The sequence below is a fragment of the Bombina bombina genome, chromosome 7 (genome assembly GCF_027579735.1).
Source record: "Bombina bombina isolate aBomBom1 chromosome 7, aBomBom1.pri, whole genome shotgun sequence".
Taxonomy (NCBI): Eukaryota; Metazoa; Chordata; class Amphibia; order Anura; family Bombinatoridae; genus Bombina; species Bombina bombina.
Window position 1 is genome coordinate 399,195,595 of NC_069505.1, and position 21,996 is coordinate 399,217,590.

The following is a 21,996-nucleotide window of genomic DNA, read 5'->3' on the forward strand; positions in this document are numbered from 1 at the left end:
GCCATAAAGTGTTCCAAACACCTAACCAGGGATCTCTTTAACAAAGAATTCCATGGGAACAAAGCAAATTTGATAATAGTAAATTAAACATTTTTAAAATGATATCATCTGATTTACAAAAATAAAAATGGTTTACAAGAGCAACATGTGGTGAAATGCAGTGGGGCCTTTTATGAGTCTGCAATTTCTTATAGGAAAAAAATGTCGATCATTTAAAAAGATAGACATTATATGGCTATGAAGTGCTGGTTTGACATTTGAACGCACATGACTGCAACACTTTGATTTTCTAAATAAACAGAGCCACAAGATACATTGTCTAATGTATCATTCCAATATTGATCATTGCCCAGAATAGTTTCCGTCACAGCTTTCGTTACAAGACAACAAACTACGATTCCCTACATGCCTTGCGCGAGTGCTCCGCCCACTTTTGCGTTTCAGGCCTCGTTTTAATTTCAAAGAGGCCCTAGAACGAGGTTTGCACCGCAAAAGCACGTAGTTTGGCGCATGCGTATCACGTAACATAGAAGCTTCCAGTGTTTTTGCTGACGCTGTGTATTCTGGGTAGGAGACGGGTGGAACTAGCGCCATTTCGTGAGTGTTCTGAGGGGAGAAAGAAGCTTTAAGTTTATCTCTATTAGGTGGTGAGTAAATCAATTACTTGTGAGATTTTGTTAAAGATTTTATTTAAATGAACAATCACATTATACATTATTATTATTGTTGCTTATTGCAGTTTGGCAATATAGTAACCGCTTTGATATAATTAACAACATATGTAAGCAACCTTTGCTTTCGTGTTATCAGAGTTAACTATTCCCGTGTTTATTCCTACGTGTTTACCCACGGGACGTGCGAATCTTAATCGACTTCCACGTATGCTCTATGTGCAGGGAGTGTCACGATTTAAGAGATTTTTTGTTGTAAATATTATACACGATACGTGGATGTTTGTGATTGTCCCAAACGGGTTCATACATTTATAAGGGACAGGATTCATTATATAGACGCCATATGGGGAATTCTAGGGTGTTCGTCACCTGGTCATTATGTCATTACATTTGTATGGCTTTTCAAAGGGACACTTAGTTCAACATTGTATACAAAATGATCTTGTTTAGTATCAAATAAGTATCCAGATACATTGTACGATTACATATTGTAGATTTTTCTTCCACAAAGAAATGGACAGCTGGGTTTCAAACCACTACCCTGCAACGTGCTACTCATTCATTGCTTGGCCAATGATGGAGCTTATGTATATCTGTTTCTGACTGGCCAATGAATGAATAAAAAAGATGAATACTAAAGGGGAGTTTTGAGCAGGGATGTCCCTGGTCTGCAAAACAACATTAATATTAAATTGATAGTTTTTAAAATTATTTTAAAAATATTTTTGAATGCAGATCTGTTACTGTATTTCTTAAAGGAACATTAAACCCCTCTTTATTTTTTAATGATTCTGATAGAGCCTACAATTTTAAGCAACTTTCCAATTTACGTCTGTTACCTAATTTGTGGTGTTCTCTTGGTATCCTTTGTTGAAAAGAATACCTAGGTAGGCTCAGAATCTGGAAACTAGCTGTAGATTGTTGGCTGCCTGTTGTCATTGGCTTACTGATGTGTTTAGGTAAGTCCTGGTATTGCATTGCTGCTCCTTCAATAAAGGATACCAAGAAAATAAAGCAAAATTGACAATAGAAGTAAATTAAAAAGTTGTTTAAAATTGTATGACCTATCTTAATTTTTGTAAGGATTTTTTTGGGTTTTCATGTCCCTTTAACCTTTTGAGTGCTAACGACGGCTCTGAGTCATCGCAAATTTTCCCAGTCAGAGAAATCTAGGGGCTCCCATCAACTCCCACCCCGGCGATCGGGCCTGTGTAGTGACAGGCATCGCCAGGGCTTCACATTTTGCGTGGTGACGTCACTGTGCAACTTTATTTAAAAATACTATAGAAAGTATAGGGAAATGGGGCATGCTGCTTAGAAGCCTGTATCACAGGCATCTAAGCAGCTACAGACCTCCAAGACCCACCATTGGGAAGGTAATCACCTGGCCTTTCCAATGGTATTAGTCTTAGGGATCTGAAAAAAAAAAAACCCCATCAAATCCAGCTCAGCACCCAGGTGGGAAAATGCATAGCACTCAAAGCAAAGGGTTAAGTGCTAATATAAACCACGTTTAGATGAATCAAATACTTGCCTTTTAATCCTGAATGCCGCTCCAGTGATTCCCCCGGCCTTTGGAAGCCTCTTCTTACGTCAGAAATGACAAATCCGGCTTCGTCCAATCACGGCTTTCCCCCTGGGGTGATCATGGCCTGATGCAATGCAGTGATTGGAGGAAGCTGGATTTGTCCTTTTGGACCCACAAAGAGGGCTTGCGGCGGGTGGATAAAGTGCTGCGGTGGCTGACAGGATTAAAAGGTACGTTTTTGAAGAAAAGGAGTGACAATGTCAATTTTGATGAATTAAAGTGCCCTTATTTTTAATAAGTTTATTAAAAAACGGGCACTAATTCATCCAAATTGACCTTCACTTTAAAGAGCCATTATAGTGATAAAAAGTGACATGCTTTAGTTTAGGTAAGCGGATATCTTTTTATTACTAGCAAATTTGTGTCTAACCTTGAAAAGGGGTTAAAAACACAGTTAAAGTACCCCTCAGGACCAAGAGAGCATTGCTGTTCCATACCGGAAACTGCAACTGATCCAATCAGCAGTGCTAGTGTACAGCTTAGTCTGTTACTAGCACTATTGGTTGCATTGGCAGCAGTTTCTGTATGAGTTCTGCAGCGTCACTAGAAAATACCATTCACTAATTTGTTAAACACCTACTTTTGTGCTTAGTTTCAGCATTTCCTAGGAGGCTCGGATGTAAAATCTGTAACCTGCACATCAAAAAGCTGGTTTAGATAAATTGCTGCATTTTAAAAACCTTGCTTTACAGATTTGACTTTTAGGGAACGTGGAACAAAGCGGTTTTTGCCAAGGAGCAAAATGTTGTTTAATCTGAGAATGCGCTACTGTACATGTGGCTACTTGTACATATATGATTGCATTGCAAATTCTGAGTTTTGTTGCATTCTTCTATATTCCTTAATGTTTATTTGTATACTTTGAACAAAGATTACTGGATTTCTAGTACAGTTCATAAGCAATCCTTATTTCTGTCTGCTGTAATTTTACGTTCTTAGCCATTGTTTTAACCCCTTAATGACAACTGACGTACCAGGTACGTCATGCATTAACAACCAGTTAATGACAATAGATGTACCTGGTACGTCAGTTGTCTAAGAGAGTGCTGGAAGCGATCGCAATCTCTTCCAGCAGCTCTCAGGGTATTGCAGTGATGCCTCCATATGGAGGCATCCTGCAATACCTTTTCAGAAGACTCCGATGCAGAGAGAGCCACTCTGTGGCCCTCTCTGCACCGGTAGCGATGGTGCCGGTTCGTTGGTGGGTGGGAGCATAACAGGGAGGCGGGTGGGCGGCCCATCGCTACCCGGCATCCGGTTCCTGTAAGTGCAATGTGCACGCCGGGAGCGTGCGGGGGGCGCGCGCGCGATTAGCTGGCCACTGACACCAATGAGCAGGGAAGAGGGGGGAAAAAAGAATTAAAAAAAATAAATATATAAGGATCTGGGAGGGGGTTGGGGTATTGTGAGGGGCTGCTACACTACAGAAAACATTAAAAAATTGCAAAAAAGATAAAAAAACCCACTTGTTTTTGGGGCAAATTGGGTACTGGCAGACAGCTGCCAGTACCCAAGATGGCGGCAATTAGGTAGGGGAGAGGGTTAGAGAGCTGGGGGGGGGGATCATGGAGGTTGGGGCTAAGGCAGGGGTCCATCACAGCTAAAACATTTTATTTTTTTTTATTAAAAAAAAGAAAAACTCCTTTTATTTAGTACTGGCAGACTTTCTGCCAGTACTTAAGATGGCGCGGACAATTGTGGGGTGGGGGAGGGAAGAGAACTGTTTGGGAGGGATCAGGGGGTGGGATGTGTCAGGTGGGAGGCTGATCTCTACCCTAAAGCTAAAATTAACCCTGCAAGCTCCCTACAACCTACCTAATTAACCCCTTCACTGCTGGGCATAATTTACGTGTGGTGCGCAGCAGCATTTAGTGGCCTTCTAATTACCAAAAAGCAATGCCAAAGCCATATAAGTCTATTTCTGAACAAAGGGGATCCCAAAGAAGCATTTACAACCATTTGTGCCATAATTGCAGAAGCTGTTTGTAAATAATTTCAGTGGGAAACCTAAAGTTTGTGACAAAATTTGTGAAAAAGTGAACTTTTTTTTTTTTATTTGATGACATTTGGCGGTGAAATGGTGGCATGAAATATACCAAAATGGGCATAGATCAATACTTTGGGTTGTCTTCTAAAAAAAAATATACATGTCAAGGGATATTCAGGTATTCCTGACAGATATCAGGGTTCCAATGTAACTAGCGCTAATTTTGAAAAAAAGTTGTTTGGAAATAGCAAAGTGCTACTTGTATTTATGGCCCTATAACTTGCAAAAAAGTAAAGAGCATGTAAACATTGGGTGTTTCTAAACTCAGGACAAAATTTAGAAACTATTTAGCATAGGTGTTTTTTGGTGATTGTAGATGTGTAACAGATTTTGGGGGTCAAAGTTAGAAAAAGTGTGTTTTTTTTTTTTCAATTTTTTCCTCATATTTTATATTTTTTTTATAGGAAATTATAAGATATGATGAAAATAATGGTATCCTTAGAAAGTCCATTTAATGGCGAGAAAAACTGTATATAATATGTGTGGGTACAGTAAATGAGTAAGAGGGAAATTACAGCTAAACACAAACACCGCAGAAATGTAAAAATAGCCATTGTCATTAAGGGTAAGAAAATTGAAAAATGGTCCGGTCATTAAGGGGTTAAACAGCCATAACATACTTGGCATTCCTTATTGCAGAGCTTGACGACTCATTGGGGCCATGGTTTCTTGAATTGTACATCTGACTCACACGGTTTTGATGATATTCAACTTAGCTACCTTGAGAAGCTTCTTAAAGGGACGTGTAACCCAAAACTTTGTCGACCTGCTGCCCCGTGTGTTAGACTGGGCTTTCACATTTTTTTTTTTTTTTTTCCATATGCTAATTTCAGATTTTGATTTAGAGAATCTAAACACGCTTGTGGCATTCTTGGTTTTCTCCTAGTAATTGAGTACTTCCACTGCATCTGACAATTCCCATCACTGCATTTTTCTGATTTCCACCACCTAATTTGTATAATTTGGTGTGAGTATATGCACAATTGGATTTTTTATGCTGTGAAAATAAAGTGACATATTTTAGACCTGTGAGTGCCCTTATCTAATTGACCTGATTGTATTGAAGTTATTGGGGAAAGCACCCGGGCAGTACTATTAACAAAAGGGACGGAGTCCTTGGCAAAACATATTTGCTAGCTAGTTTGGTAGACAATATTTTTGTACGTAAATGTTATCTTCACTGTTTTTTGTATACTTTGTGCAGTCTATATCTGTTTTGTGATTGTATATATATGTTGGATTTATTAATTTTTTGCCTGATTCTTTTTAGTGGTCTGCACACACACACACACACGTACATGTAAAGTGATATGCTACAGGATTTTTTTTCTCTGTGAAAGGCATAGGGGTCGATTTTATCAAAGCTGAGGCGCGTATATCTGGCGGGGCAAATTTCCCCGGAGGAATTTACCATTGCACACGAGCGCTGTTTTGCCCTTGCGTGCAACCCTGCCCGTGCACAGCCAATCACATGCGGGTAGGAGCTGTCAATCTCCTTGGTTGGACTAAACCGTGGAGATTGAATTTCGCCACCTTAGGGGTGGTGAAGAGGTTGTTAAATACGGTGGGCAGGTTCTTGTGTAAACTTGCAGCCGTAGGGGCTTTTTTTGTTGAAAATTAGTTTTATTTAGCAAATTATAAAAGGAAAAATTAGAGGTCTTGGAGACGCAGCTCCATATTCAATACAGAGAAATAAAAAAGGACATTGTATAATAAAACTTTTGAGCTAATTCGTTTTTAATAAATCAACTTAACTTTGGACTGATACAACCAACATCAACTAGGGTGATACCTCCCCTGGACCTCCATGTATTCAGCCGTAGGGGCTTTGATTGATTGAGCCCATAGTGTGCTAAAAGAGACTGCACCCTGAGTGGCACTGACCTTGTGAACAAGCACTGAACTTTTTCTAGCTAATGTTCTTTCTCACTTGAGTATTTCTCTTTATTTTTATGTTTGACATTAAAGGGACAGTAAACCTAAAAAATGTTATATAATTCTGCACTTAGCTCGCTCCTGCTGGAGCGAGCTGCACTTAATGCTATGGTGCGGTCGGGCCAGGCTGTGACTATACAGCTGGCCCGATGCGCTGAGTAAAAAAAACAGACCCGCTCAGCAGAGAGCGGGTCTGTAAAAGCGGCATATTTTTAAAAAATTGAAAGGGGAAAAAAAGCTTTTATAACAATAGCACTAAAATAATGTTATATAATTCTGCACTATGTGCAGAATTATATAACATTATTTTTTAGGTTTACTGACACTTTAATACCATCAGTTTTGTTTTTATTAAAACTATTTCATACCATGAGAGATTTTTTAATTGTACTATATTTGGGTAGTTCATTACAATCATGATTCAGAGCAGCAATTTTAAACAGCTTTCCAATTTACTTCTATTAACAAAATGTGCACAGTCTTCTAATGTTTATATTTTGAGTCACCAGCTCCTACTGAGCATGTGCAAGAATTCACAGAATATACGTATATGCATTTGTGATTGGCTGATGGCTAACACATGATACAGTGGGTGGAAATAGACATAACTTTAAAATTTGTCAGAATAAAATTCTGCGGCTAATTATAAGTTCAGACTAAGTGCTATTGTATTGTCTTTTTTATCATGCATTTGTTTATACAAATCTACTGTTCCTTTAATTCTTCTAGTTCAAAGAGTATATACTACCTCTCTGTAATATGTTCAGATACATTCTGATTTATTTTGCTGAGCCGCATTGCAGATTAAGTGATTGAAGGGATTTTCATTTCAACAGATCCTTAGTATTTTAATCTACTTTGCAGTCTTTTTATATTACTGAATTTTAGTGGGTTAAATGAGTGTTTTTGAGCACTTGTTCACATCAGATGTAATCTAACAGTTTTATTAGACATTTCATGGATACCTTCAAAATTTAATGTTTCTGGCGCCTCTAAATTAAGCCCTGGTTTGAAGCCCCTAAAATATCCTTGGGATTGATATTGAAGATAGTCCAATGCAGGAGGGCTCAAGCCTGTGCTTTATTTGAGTGCTCAAAATTACACTGAACTTCCTCCCATACGTGAGCGTTATGAGTAGGAGCAAGCTTAGTACACTGCCCAAGCTGGGAGCTGGATAGGCAGTTCTGTGTCCGCACAGGAGTAGCGTCTTTGGATGATCTCCGTACTGGCAGGAGCTAATTGGCCACAGGACAGCGCACTCTAACTAGACATAAATGCCAGGACCGTAGAGAATCTGCCCAGCAATGATCTGTAGCTACAAAGTTCTGCACCTCTCACACACTCTCCTGGTTTCGCTGACTTTGCACCCACACTCCACCCTGTTAAATCTGCTAGCGCGGTAGTTGAATGGCAACCGTGCAGCAAATAAAATATATATAAAAAAAAAATGCCAAGCATTACCATTCCACTCAATGTGTTATTGTCATGCTCAAAGCACACTAGATTTTGAAGGATGGCATTATGTACATACGGTCAGTCAATTGTATTATCAAATTCGCTTCATTCTCTTTTGTTTTGTTGAGGCAGCAGATTGAGAAAATCGTCTCTTTAGAACAAGAGACAATAATGCCATGTGCCAACTTAATGGCTAAAAAGGCAACTGTGATGGCAGGGTTAATGTCTGATATAAGATAAATTAAGTGAATAAAAAATAGCTATGCTAGGTAAAAAGGGATGTGTGGGGAAAAAAATCTTAATAGAATGCAATAGTGTATAAAAATAAATCCTTGTGTATAAAATAAGTGAAAAATAGTGGATATCAAATATTGGAACTTGATTATCAGACCAACAAAACAAATATATCAAATGTTGACCAAAAGTAAAAAATATATATGTAAAAATTTAATAGATAATAGACAAATATGGTAAATAGTTACAATAAAAAATGAATAAACAAATATGGTAGAAAGTTACAATATAAAACTAATGCAAACGTTTGCAACAATGTAAAGATACAGATGTAGATACATAGGCATATGTCATGACTATTGGAACATAGCGTGGTATCTAACATGATACAAACCATTCCAATTGCAAAGGGAGCAATGTCAGATTAATAACAATATTACGGAAAGTCGTTTAAAAAGGAAAGTCTAAGAATGAAACCTTCCAAGGTGATGAACAGGAATGCTGATAAAGGAGATTCCAATCAGAAGCACAAACGGATCCACAATATAAGGTGACATGTCTTACTTTCACCGGAGTATTGTGACTTGATCCACAAATGGATAAACCTTTCAGCAAAGGAAAACAAGATAATGAAGCTAAATAGAAGTAAATTGGAAAGTTGTTCAAAATGGTATGCTTTGTCTAAATCATGAATGTCTAATTATAACTTTACTGTCCCTTTAAGTACACATATATTACAATTATAATATGATCTTACAAATAAGAACCTATATTTATAACAATTAAAAAACAGATAGCTGCAGCTTGCTTCATCAAAGATTTATTTGATACAAACGATTGCATGTATTAAAAGCAATTATCATAATTAAGTCACTCGGGGTGGAGTATATTTTCCAACAGACACCTATTGTATGGGATCAAATTGTTTTACAATGTGCCGTATTAGTACCGGCTACAAATGTATCATAACTGTGTCCCTGTGTTCTGCTTCGAATATACAACCCCTCCTTGTGACGTAATCGCGTCTCCGATGTACGTTTTTCCCTCTTGGCAGCTTTTTCAAGGAAAAACATAAGCTTTACCATAATGCAATGTTAAACTGAAATTCTGACGATTGCATAATAGAGCACTAAAGGGACACTAAATTCCAAATAAAATTTTCGTAATTCAGATGGGGAAAACAGTTTTAAGAGACTTTCCAGTTTACTTCCATTATTAAATTGTTTATCGTTTTATATGCATAGTTTCTGAGGCACCATCTCCTACTGGGCATGTGAGAGTTCAGTGGATACATATGAGCCTGTTATTGGCTGATGGCCATCACATGATACAAGGGGCGACAAATTTTGAAATTTGTCAGAAAAATCTGTTCATTTAAAATTCAGATTAAGTGCAACTGCAATGTAATTTGATTTATAGTCATTTAAACATTTTCCATGGGGGAAAAAAAGTAAAGTAAAAATTCCTCACGAAGCACTGCAATCTCTTGGGACAGTGATATGCCCTACAGCCATTTTGATTTTTTACCCCAGAATAAACTAATATATTGAAATGTCTTGTGTATAAGAACCTGGCTTTTAAAAAAAATATTTCAAAATTAAACAAGTGAACATGTTAAAATATCTAATAGCGGCAATTAGCGTTTAATGTTCTTTTTTAATTCTGTGCTTCGTTGTGTCTGAGGTTTGTTTGCTACACAGTAAATGCTGCTAGTGGCATAGATAATGTAAGTTTATTTTGGACTCCATACGATAAAAAAGCTGTAAGTATTTTGTAAGGTTTATTGTTTGCTTTTCTTTTAGGCTGATTGGCCATTCACTTGACCGTCATGTTTCCCTATAAGAAACAAAAAAGGGGTGCCATGGGCTCTGACAAGAGGTAAGCTTTTCATCCAACTTCCTAATGTTTGCTTTAGAAATGCTCTCCTGTTAACAGGTAACCTAACCTGTCCTGTCCTTCTGCAGGGTTAGTCGCAGTGAACGTAGTGGAAGATATGGTTCTGGGTTTGACAGAGATGACCGAGATGATAGAGACTACAGGAGCCGTCGTAGAGAATCTGATTATAGGAGATACCGTGAAGAACGCGAGGACCGTTACGATGATTACAGAGACTATGATAGCCCAGAAGTATGTACGCTCTTGTCGCTTTAATTTACAGCTATGCAATTACTATTTTAAAGTGCCTTAAAACAGGTTGAGATCTGTGCATATCCTAACGGTGCTAATTAATTTTAAAATAATTTGCATAAAAAAAAATAGTTTAAAAATTGCATGCAAGTATTTTAAAATAATTTTCAAAAATAAGCAAAATTAGTTACATAGCTATGCTGTCTGGAGCCACTAAGTCCACCCCTCTTATCGGTGTTTAGACACAGACATTGTATTTCAACTGAGTTCACAGCTTCTAGGCATGCTCCGTCATATAATCCTTATTCACTTCTGCATTTTACCAAAACAACAAAAGATATAAGTACAGCCATAAAAGGAATTGTGTGGGGGGAGTTAAAACTTTACAATTCAGAAACTAAAAAGAAAGGGTTAATGGCGAGGCACTGCAGTATAAATTTGCAGGTAAAGTAATTAAAGTACATATTATATTATTTTGTACCAACTTGTTTTATGTCCCTTTAATAGAAACTGGACTATTTAAAAACACTAATGCTCTCAATCAATTAAAATATTCAGCAAGATATATTTTTTTTTTTATTCTTTATGATTGTGTGATATCTTACCAAATATGAGGTAATGCAACAGTTGTCTCCCATGTGCTTATTTCAACACAGCGTGACAGAAGTAGAGGCCGTGAGAGGCGAAACAGTGACCGTTCAGAAGATGGCTACCATTCTGATAGTGACTACATGGACCATGATTATCGGCATGATTATTACGTTGATGAAAAGGAAAGCAAGACAATCATGCTAAGAGGGCTCCCCATCAACTTCAGTGAGAACGATGTGAGTTCAGAGAAACTTTGCTTAAACTTTTTCCTCAGTCATAAGTGATCAGTTTTTTTTGTTTTTTTTTCTTATGTCATTTGTAACGCCTTATAAATACACTAAAGTTAAAATTTCATGATTCAGATAAAGCATGCTGTTTTTAGGAGACCTAATTTATTTTCATTCATTATCAAAATTGTGCAGTGAAGTCCAGTTTATATGTATATCAGTCTGATTAGTGATGGCTGTCACATGATTTTTATATAAAATATTTAGTTTCATTAAGTAATACACTTATTATGGAGTATTTATTTCTAATGACACAATGAGGCCACTGATCATCTAATTACTATTGGGAATATCACTCCTGCCCGGCAGGAGGCGGCAAAGAGCACCACAGTAAAGCTGTTAAATATCACCTCCCTTCCCTCCAACCCCAGTCATTCTCTTTGCCTACGTTAGAGCAAGGAAGTGATAAAGTTAGGTGTTAGAATGAAGATTCCTCAAGCAAGGTTTTATTTTTTTAAGTAGTGCAAGATTGTGCTCCTTTGTCCTAGGGTGTAGCCATACTCCATATCAGTCTCTTCAGTAGAGCAGTGGTGGCTTTCGAGCAATGGGAACTTGTGGGGTATAATCGTCACTGCGCCTCCCATATACTAATGCTGCCCTATTTCTAAAACCTGAGTAAGATTATTCAGTCTTTGCATTTTTTTTTCCACATGTCCATGTGAGGGATTTTGCCTCTCAAACCTAGTGAGCTGCCTTGCTGCCAGGCAGATTTATAAGGTAAGTGCTGACTTTTTATTTTCTGGGAACGTTATTCAGAATAAAAGATGGCACTTCAAATTAAATTAAGGGACAAAAAGAAAAGTTCTATGACTTGGAGAATATTTTATTAAGGGCAGTGATAGCAGGCACTGGGGACAAGGAAACGGATATAGTTGCTCTCCTGCAAGATAAACTATCAAGTATACTCCAGTGGATGGTGTTATAGATTTATAGGCAAAAAAAACACTCAAAAAAGGTGGTTTACCTCCGTAATAACCACCATAAACTAAGGATAGTTTAGAGAAATTGGGGTTAAATGAATTTTGGAGTGCGCCTGAGAAAGCAAAAAAAAGTCCCTCAGTCTTAGTTCGCCTATTGGATAAATTAATTAAATTAAGTTAATTGTGTATTTTTGCTGTATATAATAGATTCATTAATCATTCTGTATATAATTGATTAATTATACAGCAAAAATACACAATTAATTTAATTTATCCAATAGGCGAACTAAGACTGAGGGACCTTTTTTTAGCTTTCTCAGACGCACTCCAAAATTCATTTAACCCCAACTGGGGACAAGGAGCAGGCTCAGAGGTGTTTTTCACTCTAGTAATTATACAACGGCATTACTATACTTTTCGCAGAGAGAAGTTTTTTCTTGTAACGCCCACGATGAGCGGGGTTAATGGAAGCGCCAAATTTTGCTGCGCACTTCTCCCTCATACTTTCTGTGTTCCGTGACAAGGAAAGCTTCGTCGCAGATTTTGGCAGCAGTACGGACTCCATTTGAGAAATAGAGGTTGAGTCCGAATCAGCTAACGGTGTATACACTCCGGTGTTTGTCAGGCAGGTAAGCACCTCAGCAAAGTTAAGCTGAGGTGTAAAGGTGTTAGGAGTATTTAATTTTTCCTTATGTTACTTTATTTTTTGCCGAATAATAAAGCAGTTTATTTTTAAAAATTTAAAGGAACAGTAACAATTTTTTTGATGTATTTTCTTAATAAAATATCAGTTATCTATTCAGTTTGGTTGTGAATAAAGATGGACCAAGAGGACCTGCAAGATGTTACATGTTTTTTATGTTTTGATGCTAATGTTGAACCACCAATCCCCTTTTTGTTGCTCATGTATTGAGAGAACTTTACATTAGAGGGATAGACTTTTTTTTTTCTGAGCCAACATTGTCTAGGGCGGATGCTGTTCAGGAGTCTTCTGACAATGTTCAAGATATGCCGCAGCTTTCTCCTCATATGTCCCAAAATTTATTGTCCACTCTTCCAGTGCCCTGCGTTTCCTCTTACTCCACCTGGAGTTATGTTGCAAGACATCGCTTCCCTCATGTCCTCTGCGGTTTCTGATGCATTGTCTGCTTTTCCATGCTGCATGGAAAGCGCAAGAGGAAAAGTAAACTATCAGTAAAGTAAGTGAGATTACTGACGCAGTTGTTGCTATTTCGAATGCCCCCTCCCAGAAGCCTGAGGAGGAGGATACTTGGGTAGCATCTGAGGTTGAAAACTCGCAGTGTAATTCCTTCTGCTGATACTGAAGTTGTATCCTTCAGGTTTATGCTAGAACACCTCCGTCTGTTAAGGAGGGTTTAGCTACACTGGACGACAGCGACACCATGGTCGTTGTCAATCCTAAGAAATCCAGTAAGCTAAACAAATACTTTGATGTACCTTCCATGGTGGAGGTTTTTCCTGTACCAGAGTACACAAGGTGGAAGGGGCAATTTCCACTCTGGCTAAGAGGACCAAATTCCCATAGAGGATAGTTCTTTTAAGGATCCTATGGACAAAAAATTAGGATTACTCAAGATGTATGTACACCAGGGTTTACAATGGCAACCTGCAGTGTGCATTGCTACCGTCACTAGTGCGACGGCATACTGGTTTGATTCTATTCAGACAGACACTTCCCTTGAAGAGATCCAGGATAGGGTCAAAGCCCTTAAGTTGGCCAATTCCTTTATTACGGATGCTTCCCTACAGGTTATTAAACTGGGAGCTAAGATTTCTGGTTTTGCTGTGCTGGCCTGCAGAGCCGTATGGTTAAAATCTTGGTCTGCGCGGATCTGTCATCCAAGTCTAAGCTTTTGGCTTTTTCCTACAAGGGTTTGGGCCGGGATTGGCGGAAATAATTTCTGACATTACAGGGAGGAAAGGGTCATTTCCTCCCTCAGGACAAGAGAAATAAGCAGAAGGGACATCAGAACAATTTTCGCTCCTTTCGAAATTTAAAAAATAAGCCCCCCTCTCCTTCTTCTAAGCAGGAACAGTCTAAGCCTTCCTGGAGGCCTAACCAGTCTTAAAAGGAAAACAATCCAAGAAGCCTGCTATTGACTCAAACAGCATGAAGGGTCTGCCCCCGATCCGGGGCCGGATCTTGTGGGGGGCAGACTTTCTTTCTTCACTCAGGCTTGGGTTTGGGATGTTCAGGATCCCTGGGCGGTGGACATCGTGTCCCAGGGATACAAACTAGAGTTAAAAAAAACTTTCATCCCAGGGCCAGGTTTCTTCTCTCAAGCTTATCTGTAGACCAGACAAAAAGAGAGGCGTTCTTACACTGTGTTCAAGACCTTTCCGACCTAGAAGTGATAGTTCCTGTCCCAAGACAGACAGGAGCAGGGTCTGGGATTTTACTCCAATCTGTTCGTGGTTCCCAAAAAAAGAGGGAACTTTCAGACCAATTCTAGATCTCAAAAGCCTAAACAAGTTCCTCAGTACCGTCCTTCAAGATGGAAACTATTCGTTCCATTCTTCCCTTGGTTAAAGAGGGTCAATTTATGACAACAGTAGATTTAAAGGATGCGTTTCTGCATGTTCCCATCCACAAAGACCATCACAAGTTTCTGAGGTTTGCTTTTCTAGACAAAGACTTCCAGTTTGTGGCTCTTCTATTCGGCCTCGCCACAGCTCCCAGAATTTTTTCAAAGGTTCTGGAATCACTGTTGATGGTGCTCCGGTTGCGGGACATTGCAGTGACGCCTTATCTTGACAACATTGTAGTTCATGCACCATCCTTTCAAAAGGCAAAATCCCACACGGAAATGTTATCCTTCCTGCGTTCTCACAGATGGAAGGTGAACTCTGAAAAGAGTTCCTTAGTTCCAGCTACAAGGGTAGTTTTCTTGGGAACGATAATAGATTCCTTATCAATGAAGATATTTCTGACAGAAGTCGGGAAATTAAAGATTTTCGATTCTTGTCTAGCACTTCAGTCCTCTCCTCGGCCGTCGGTGGCTCAATGTATGGAGGTAATCGTTCTGATGGTTGCAGCCATGGACATCATCCTGTTTCTACCTCAGACCTCTGCAGTTATGCATGCTCAGGCAGTGGAACAGAGATTATGCAGACCTGTCTCCACGATTACATCTGGATTGGGAGACAAGGAATTCTATTCTTTGGTGGTTGTTTCAGGACCATCTCTCTCAGGGAACTTCCGCAGACCCACCTGGGTGATTGTGACAACCAACGCCAGCCTTCTGGGATGGGGAGCACTCTGGGGCTCTCTAAAGGCTCAGGGAACATGGACTTGGAGTCTGTTCTACCGATAAACATTCTGGAGCTGAGAGCAATCTTCAATGCTCTTCTGGCCTCAGTTAAGCTCGGTTCATCAGGTTCCAGTCGGGCAACTTATTTTTCTGTGGCTTACATCAACCATCAGGAGGGTAACTCGGAGTTCCTTGGCCATAACAGAGGTAGCCAAGATAATTCAGTGGGCGGAGACCCACAATTGCTGTCTGTCGTCGATCCACATCCCAGGAGTGGACAACTGGGAGGCGGACTTCCTGAGCAGACAGACTTTTCACCCGGGGGAGTGGGAACTCAATCAGGTAGTGTTTTCCTGCCTGATTCTCAAATGGGGTCAGCCGGAATTGGATCTCATGGCATCTCGGCAGAATGCCAAGCTTCCGAAGTACGGGTCAAGGGACCCTCAGGCTGTACTGATAAACGCCTTGGCGGTACCATGGAATTTCAGTCTTGCATACCTATTTCCTCCATTTGCTCTTCTAACTCGGGTCATTGCTCGAATTAAGCAGGAGAGGGCGTCGGTGATCCTCCTTACACCGATGTGGCCTTGCAGGATTTGGTATGCAGACCTGGTGGACATGTCATCTCTTCCACCTTGGAGACTTCCGTTGAGAGGACCTTCTACTTCAAGGACCCTTCCTTCATCCAAATCTAGTTTCTCTGAAGCAGACTGCTTGGAGATTGAACGCTTAATTTTATCCAAGCCAAGCGTGGATTTTCGCAATCGTTCATTGAGACCATGATTCAGGCTCGTAAACCTGTGACTAGAAAAATTTACCACAGGATATGGTGTAAATATCTGTTTTGGTGTAAATCCGAGGGCTACTCTTGGAGTTAGGATTCCTAGAATTCTGTCCTTTCTCCAAGAAGGTTTGGAAAAGGGTTTATCGGCAAGTTCCCTAAAGGGTAAAATATCTGCCTTGTCTATTTTGTTACATAAACGTCTGGCGCACGTCCCAGACGTGCAATCTTTTTGTCAGGCCTGTGTTCAAACCAGTTACTCCTCCTTGGAGTCTTGGTTCTTCAGGGGGCTTCGTTTGAGCCCATGCATTCCTTAGATATTAAGTTGTTATCTTGGAAAGTTTTTTTTGTGTTTTGTTGCTATTTCCTCTGCTCGTAGAGTGTCAGAGCTCTCGGCTTTACAGTATGAGTCTCCTTACCTTATTTTTCATTCGGATAAGGTAGTTTTATGTACTAAGTTAGGGTATCTCCCTAAAGTAGTTTCAGATTGGAACATTAATCGGGAGATTGTTGTTCGTTCCTTGTGTCCTAATCCTTCTCAGAAGGAATGGCTTCTGCACAATCTGGACGTGGTGCGTGCATTAAAATTTTATTTACAGGCGACTAAGGATTTTAGTCAGTCTTCTCCTCTCTGTGGTTTTCTCTGGGAAACGAAAGGGGCAGAAAGCTACGGCTACTTCTTTCTTTGTGGCTGAAGAGTATTATTCGCTTTGCCTATTAGACTGCAGGACATCAGCCTCCTGAGAGAGTTACGACTCATTCTATGAGGGCTGTTTCCTCTTCCTGGGCATTCAAAAATGAAGCTTCTGTGGAACAGATTTGCAAGGCTGCAACTTGGTTCTCTCCACACTTTTTCAAAATTCTATATATTTGACACTTTTGCCTTGGCTGAGGCCTCTTTTGGGAGAAAGGTTCTTCAAGCAGTGGTGGTGCCTTCCGTTTAGGTTCCCTGTCTTGTCCCTCTCTTATCTGTGTACTCTAGCTTGGGTATTGATTCCCAATAGTAATTAGATGATCCGTGGACTCACTGTGTCATTAGAAAGAAAACAAAATTTATGCTTACCTGATAAATTTATTTATTTCTTGACACAATAAGTCCACGGCCCACCCTGTTCTTTTTGGACAGGGTTTGTTGGTATGTTATAAACTTCAGACACCTGCGCCTTGTTGCTTCCTTTCTCTCCTTTGCTTTGGTCGAATGACTGGGGTTGGAGGGAAGGGAGGTGATATTTAACAGCTTTGCTGTGGTGCTCTTTTCTGGGCACGAGTGATATTGCCAATAGTAATTAGATGATCCGTGGACTCATCGTGTTAAAGAAATACATTTATCAGGTAAGAATTTAAAAAAAAAAAAAATTAAGAACTTAAAAGGCACCCTACACTTGTCAAAGCTAATCCTAAGTGGTTTTATCAGATAAATGCTAAACAATGTACCTAATACTAACATTGACTGTGGTTAGCCTTGTTTGCCAACTAAAAAAAAAAAAACATTAAAGGTTGGCTTCGCCAAATAAGGCAAACGGTAGGTGGAGTTTACCTTTTTGATAATTGCAGTAAAAATTTTAGTTTGTTTAAACGTGCCTGATAGTTTACCATACAGTAACAAAACTTAAATGCCTTGTAATTACAAGGTGTTTACTTTCCCTTTTAATGTTCCTTTAAACAGGAGTGCAGCTCCTAAAAGTTCTCCATAGAACATGTTGCCAGCTGGGTGGTATGAAGTGGCCATTTGGGGGTAGTGTTATACTTTGCAATATTATAAAATTTTCAGTTTGGCGATTGTTTATACAATTTTATGTATGTCAAGGGGATCTGGTGCTATGTATTTGAGAAAATGTTTTCAAACATTGAACTAGCAAGAGGGTAATGTGTGAGCAGAGGATAGTTGATGACTTAAAAGGAGATTAAACACTAAATACATTTTATAAGAATAGTTTTGAGGTTATTCCCCACCTCTCTAGTCATGGGTGCTGCCATGTTGAAATCTGCCATTACATTCCGGTGCTGACCTGTTTGCACATGTGCAGTAATACTCCAGATACCTGCAGTGTAACCTATGTTACATAATGCCAGCACCTATGATTAGAGGGATGTGCATGAAATATATTTAGTGTTATCTCTCTATTGGGCTTTCACTTTTAAAGCCAAGAGCAATAAGTGTCAGCAAACAGAACGCCGAAACTGTCAGTCATTGAAACTGCAATTGCTTGCTTTTGATCAAATTTTAATTTGGATAATATCCAGCTTTTAAATAGTTAAGTCTGCGTATTTAACCCCTTGAGGACTGATGACTGTCCTGAACCGTCATGACTTAAAGCGAGCAGCGATCAGAGATCGCTTCCACCGAAATACCGCTGTTACTATCTGACAGGCATGTCAAGCAGATAGTAACAGCCAATTATTATGTTTTTGACAGTGTTACAATGTCACTATTGATCAATCAGGACAACATTTTGAATCTATTTAGAATTTTTTTTTATTAGCTTTTGTAGATGAATAAAAGATTTTTCAAGTAAAAAAAAAATGCATTTTTTTTTAGTAGATTATATGACATGATACAAATAATGGTATGTAAAGAAGACCCTTCTTGTCCTGAAAAAAACAAAATATATATTTTGTATGGGATCAATTAATGAGAGGAAAATTACAGCTAAACACAAACGCCACAAGTGTTAATACAGCCCTGGTCCTTAAGGGGTTAAGACAGTTGTAACACAACTTACAAAGTTTTATTCCCAGTAACTTATGAGGGCAGGGATAATGATTTGTAGTTAGAATTATTTTTTGTTAAATGATTTTTGGGCACACAAATGCTAAATGTTAAGAGAGCATATCTTTAATGAGCCACCACTGGCCGTTTTTAAGATTTGAAGTAACCTACCCAAGCAAGATCATGTGACAATGCTTTCTTTAAATAAAGCTAGGTCTTTGAGCCTATGATCAATCTATTGATTGTGCATGCATATAAATGCAACCTGGTTGTTGAGTTGTAGCCTATGGCAGTGCTCGACAAACCCAGGAGCCAGGGAGCTATTGGCTCCTAGAATTTTACCCCTAGCTCCTATCTTTTTGGGTTATTCTCCATAAATCTATATTCAAATACCTCTGTCTGGCTCCTTAATATTCTTACTGGCTCCTAAATTTTTAATTGATTTGTCAACCTATGGACATGTGATACTGTTAATTTTTTACTTGTGTAAAGTAGCACTTCAGAGAGTGAGAGAGTTTACTACCTTTGTAACTAAAGGTAGTTTCGGCTTTTTTCCCAACTCTGTTAGACTCTTGTAAAGAGGTTTTAAATATAGCTAAAGTTCAGCTTGTAGCTGCAACACTTTTCAACAAATTGCTAAAGATTTGTGGCTATATGCATATGCTGCTGATATTGCAGCTACCAATAAAGACTAGCAAAGTGTTTAGTTTTTCCTAAAAACACAGATGGCACTAAGTGACCTGGTCAAATGAGTATGAAAAGTTTGCCTCAGTGTCCCTTTTTAAGCAAGTTAAGAAAATATATATAAAATGATGGCATTCCTTAAATCAGGCCTTAGATGACATTGACTTATGTACAGTACCTCGGTTATTGTTTGCAGTCATTTTACTAACCTCCCATCTCCTGCAGATTCGAGAGCTGGTTGAGTCTTTTGAAGGTCCGCAGCCTGCTGACGTGCGGCTGATGAAGAGAAAGACAGGTGAGGTTCTTTCTGGCATACTCTGTTGTTCACACACTTTCCTAAACCCCTCTCAAATTGCTCTCCTTTGGGGATAAGCCCCCTTTCCATACCCATCTACCATCAGGCACAAAATAATGTAAAATGGACTTGCCATGGTTAAGGAACCTTTTAGCTTGGGCTTATGATATTTACATTGCACATTGAATTTTGGACGTTTGGTAAGTAATATTGTAGTGAATTTAATGTATGCTGCATGGTTGGCTTCATCACCCCCTTTTCTTCTGAACACTACAGATGTGAAATGTACTTGTAGATTTCACTCTTGGTATACAGCATGTTGGGTGCCTTTTATGGTAGCCTTGTTATTCAGCTGGATAGGGGGGGAGGTGGGGATTTTTTGCCTAATTGGAGGTTCCTTTTCATGGCAACCCCCCATAATAATACAGGCAAGAGGTCTGCACCCATGGAAGCCATGCCATAAAGCACTGCTAGATCCATGGGCTTTATCAGTTGGAGAGATGCAGCTGTATTTTGTGTAAAAGGAACTGACTAACACTAGTATCCCGTCTATATCTGAATGCTGTCTCTAGGTTTAAGCCGCGGTTTCGCCTTCGTGGAGTTTTATCACTTGCAAGATGCTACCAGCTGGATGGAAGCCAATCAGGTTGCTTCACTCGCCAAGTCTAGAATACTCCTGAGAAATGGCACATTACATATGTCTGTAACAGAGATCGAAAAGCAGAGCAACAAGTGGGGAGGGGGAAAGGGGACGCATAGGACAAGTCTGTGGGAAACAAGGAATGATGCTCTGGATACATTAAAGCTCTATATCGTGTTTTTACATTGGGATTAGTTGCACATTTTGCTTCAATTTAATGAGTAAATTCATCAGGTCCCCTATTTTAAATCTCTGGGTTGTCACAGGACCCCTGATGGTCGATGTTCTCTCTTTACATTTATCTTTTTTATACATTTCAGACAATATTCTAAAATTCAATAATTTTAAAATTTCAATAATCATTTGTAGTATAAGCCACAATTACTCTAATTCTAAGAATATAGAGCTGCCTTTTTATTTCCCAGGGAACACAGCTGTCCATAAATGGCTATAAACCATGCCTGTAAATGATGTCCTTAATGTGGTGGCTAAACATTCTGCATCCCCTCCCCACTCGTTGAGGCAATAATACAATTAAAAGAGCTTTAATGTACACATAGCTCTGGTGTGTCAGTTGTTTGAATGACATGCAGTTCTGTTCCCCTCCTTGGGATGCTGCTGAGTACATCTGACAGACACATGTACTGTATGTGTCCACAGGGACAGCATTGTGATTTAATGTACATATGTTAACAGATAATTCATTAGGCCCATTTTACATTGGGGGTAAATACAATAGACTTGAGTTACTTTAATTAAACCTAGTATTACTGTATAGTGATGTGCATCACACTAGAACATTATTAAGCAGAGCATTTATGGGACTCAAAAGGCTAGTCTACATGATTACAAGAGTTTCACTGGCCATCTTTACTGTTTTGCCCCATTATTTATTATGTATTACCCTGACAGATGAAAAAATCTGCACTGGGAACTCATACGATCAGATTTAGCACATCAGATAAAATGTTTTATCATACACATGGGATGATATGTTGTACTAGTGGGAAGTCAAAACTAAAATCAGATTTAGCACGTCAGATAAAATGTTTTATCATACAAGTAGGATAATGTTATACTGTCAGGGTGGGAAATGTGGGTGTGTGATGGGGGGTTCAAATGTGTAATTTCTTTAAAATGTGAATCAGGTCAGCAAAATGTACCTGAAGCTTCTTTTTCTTTAATGTACTCCCCCATTTACACACTTAGTAACAGAAAGTATGGCTTTGAAGCGGTTATTCCATGAGGGTGGCTAACTTTTAATCAAAAGACATTTCTGCAGTTTTGTTAAACAGATGTCAAATTCAGACCTCAGAAATACTGTGTGCAGTATTCAGCCTTCTGTCTCTCTGGAGACCACCCCATGACTATTTCCCTCCCCCTCTTTTTGTTTCTGCCAGCGGCAGCTTTCTGCAAGCCTTTATCTACCTTTCCCTCTGCATCCCGTTCCTCTGTGCACCTCCCTGTGGAGGGTTTGTCCGGGCAGAGCATTAGCAGGCAGTGGGTGGTCCTTCCCCACGTTGCTGTCCACATTTAAAGTTGGGAGCTCACTCCCCTCCGCCAGGGGTAAAGTTCACTTGCCAGAGAAGCTGGAAATGACTGTTTCTCTCTTTGTGTTCTTACAGAAGAAGTTGGTAATCCAGGGGAAGAATATTGCTATGCATTACAGCAACCCACGTCCCAAGTTTGAGGATTGGCTTTGTAGCAAGGTAAGAGTCAGCTGATATCTGGTTATTATAAGCCAGTGAACTCTTTT

At 39.2% G+C, this 21,996-nt stretch overlaps 1 protein-coding gene across 5 annotated transcripts in view; it reads left to right on the forward strand.

Moving 5' to 3' along the window:
• Positions 1-532: 532 nt before the first annotated feature.
• Positions 533-21,996, forward strand: part of RBM5 (RNA binding motif protein 5) — a 50,079-nt gene continuing 28,615 nt past the window's right edge. For 4 of the 5 annotated variants that reach the window (XM_053721158.1, XM_053721159.1, XM_053721160.1 and 1 more), the window contains exons 1-7: positions 533-647; positions 9,736-9,811; positions 9,898-10,060; positions 10,717-10,887; positions 19,531-19,600; positions 20,173-20,246; positions 21,866-21,949. In XM_053721158.1, coding sequence (XP_053577133.1) covers positions 9,762-9,811; positions 9,898-10,060; positions 10,717-10,887; positions 19,531-19,600; positions 20,173-20,246; positions 21,866-21,949 — 612 coding nt within the window. In that variant the 5' untranslated portion in view covers positions 533-647; positions 9,736-9,761. Of the gene's footprint in view, positions 648-9,735; positions 9,812-9,897; positions 10,061-10,716; positions 10,888-19,530; positions 19,601-20,172; positions 20,247-20,444; positions 21,950-21,996 lie in introns of those variants that run through there. The other variant, XM_053721161.1, reaches the window with a different exon arrangement.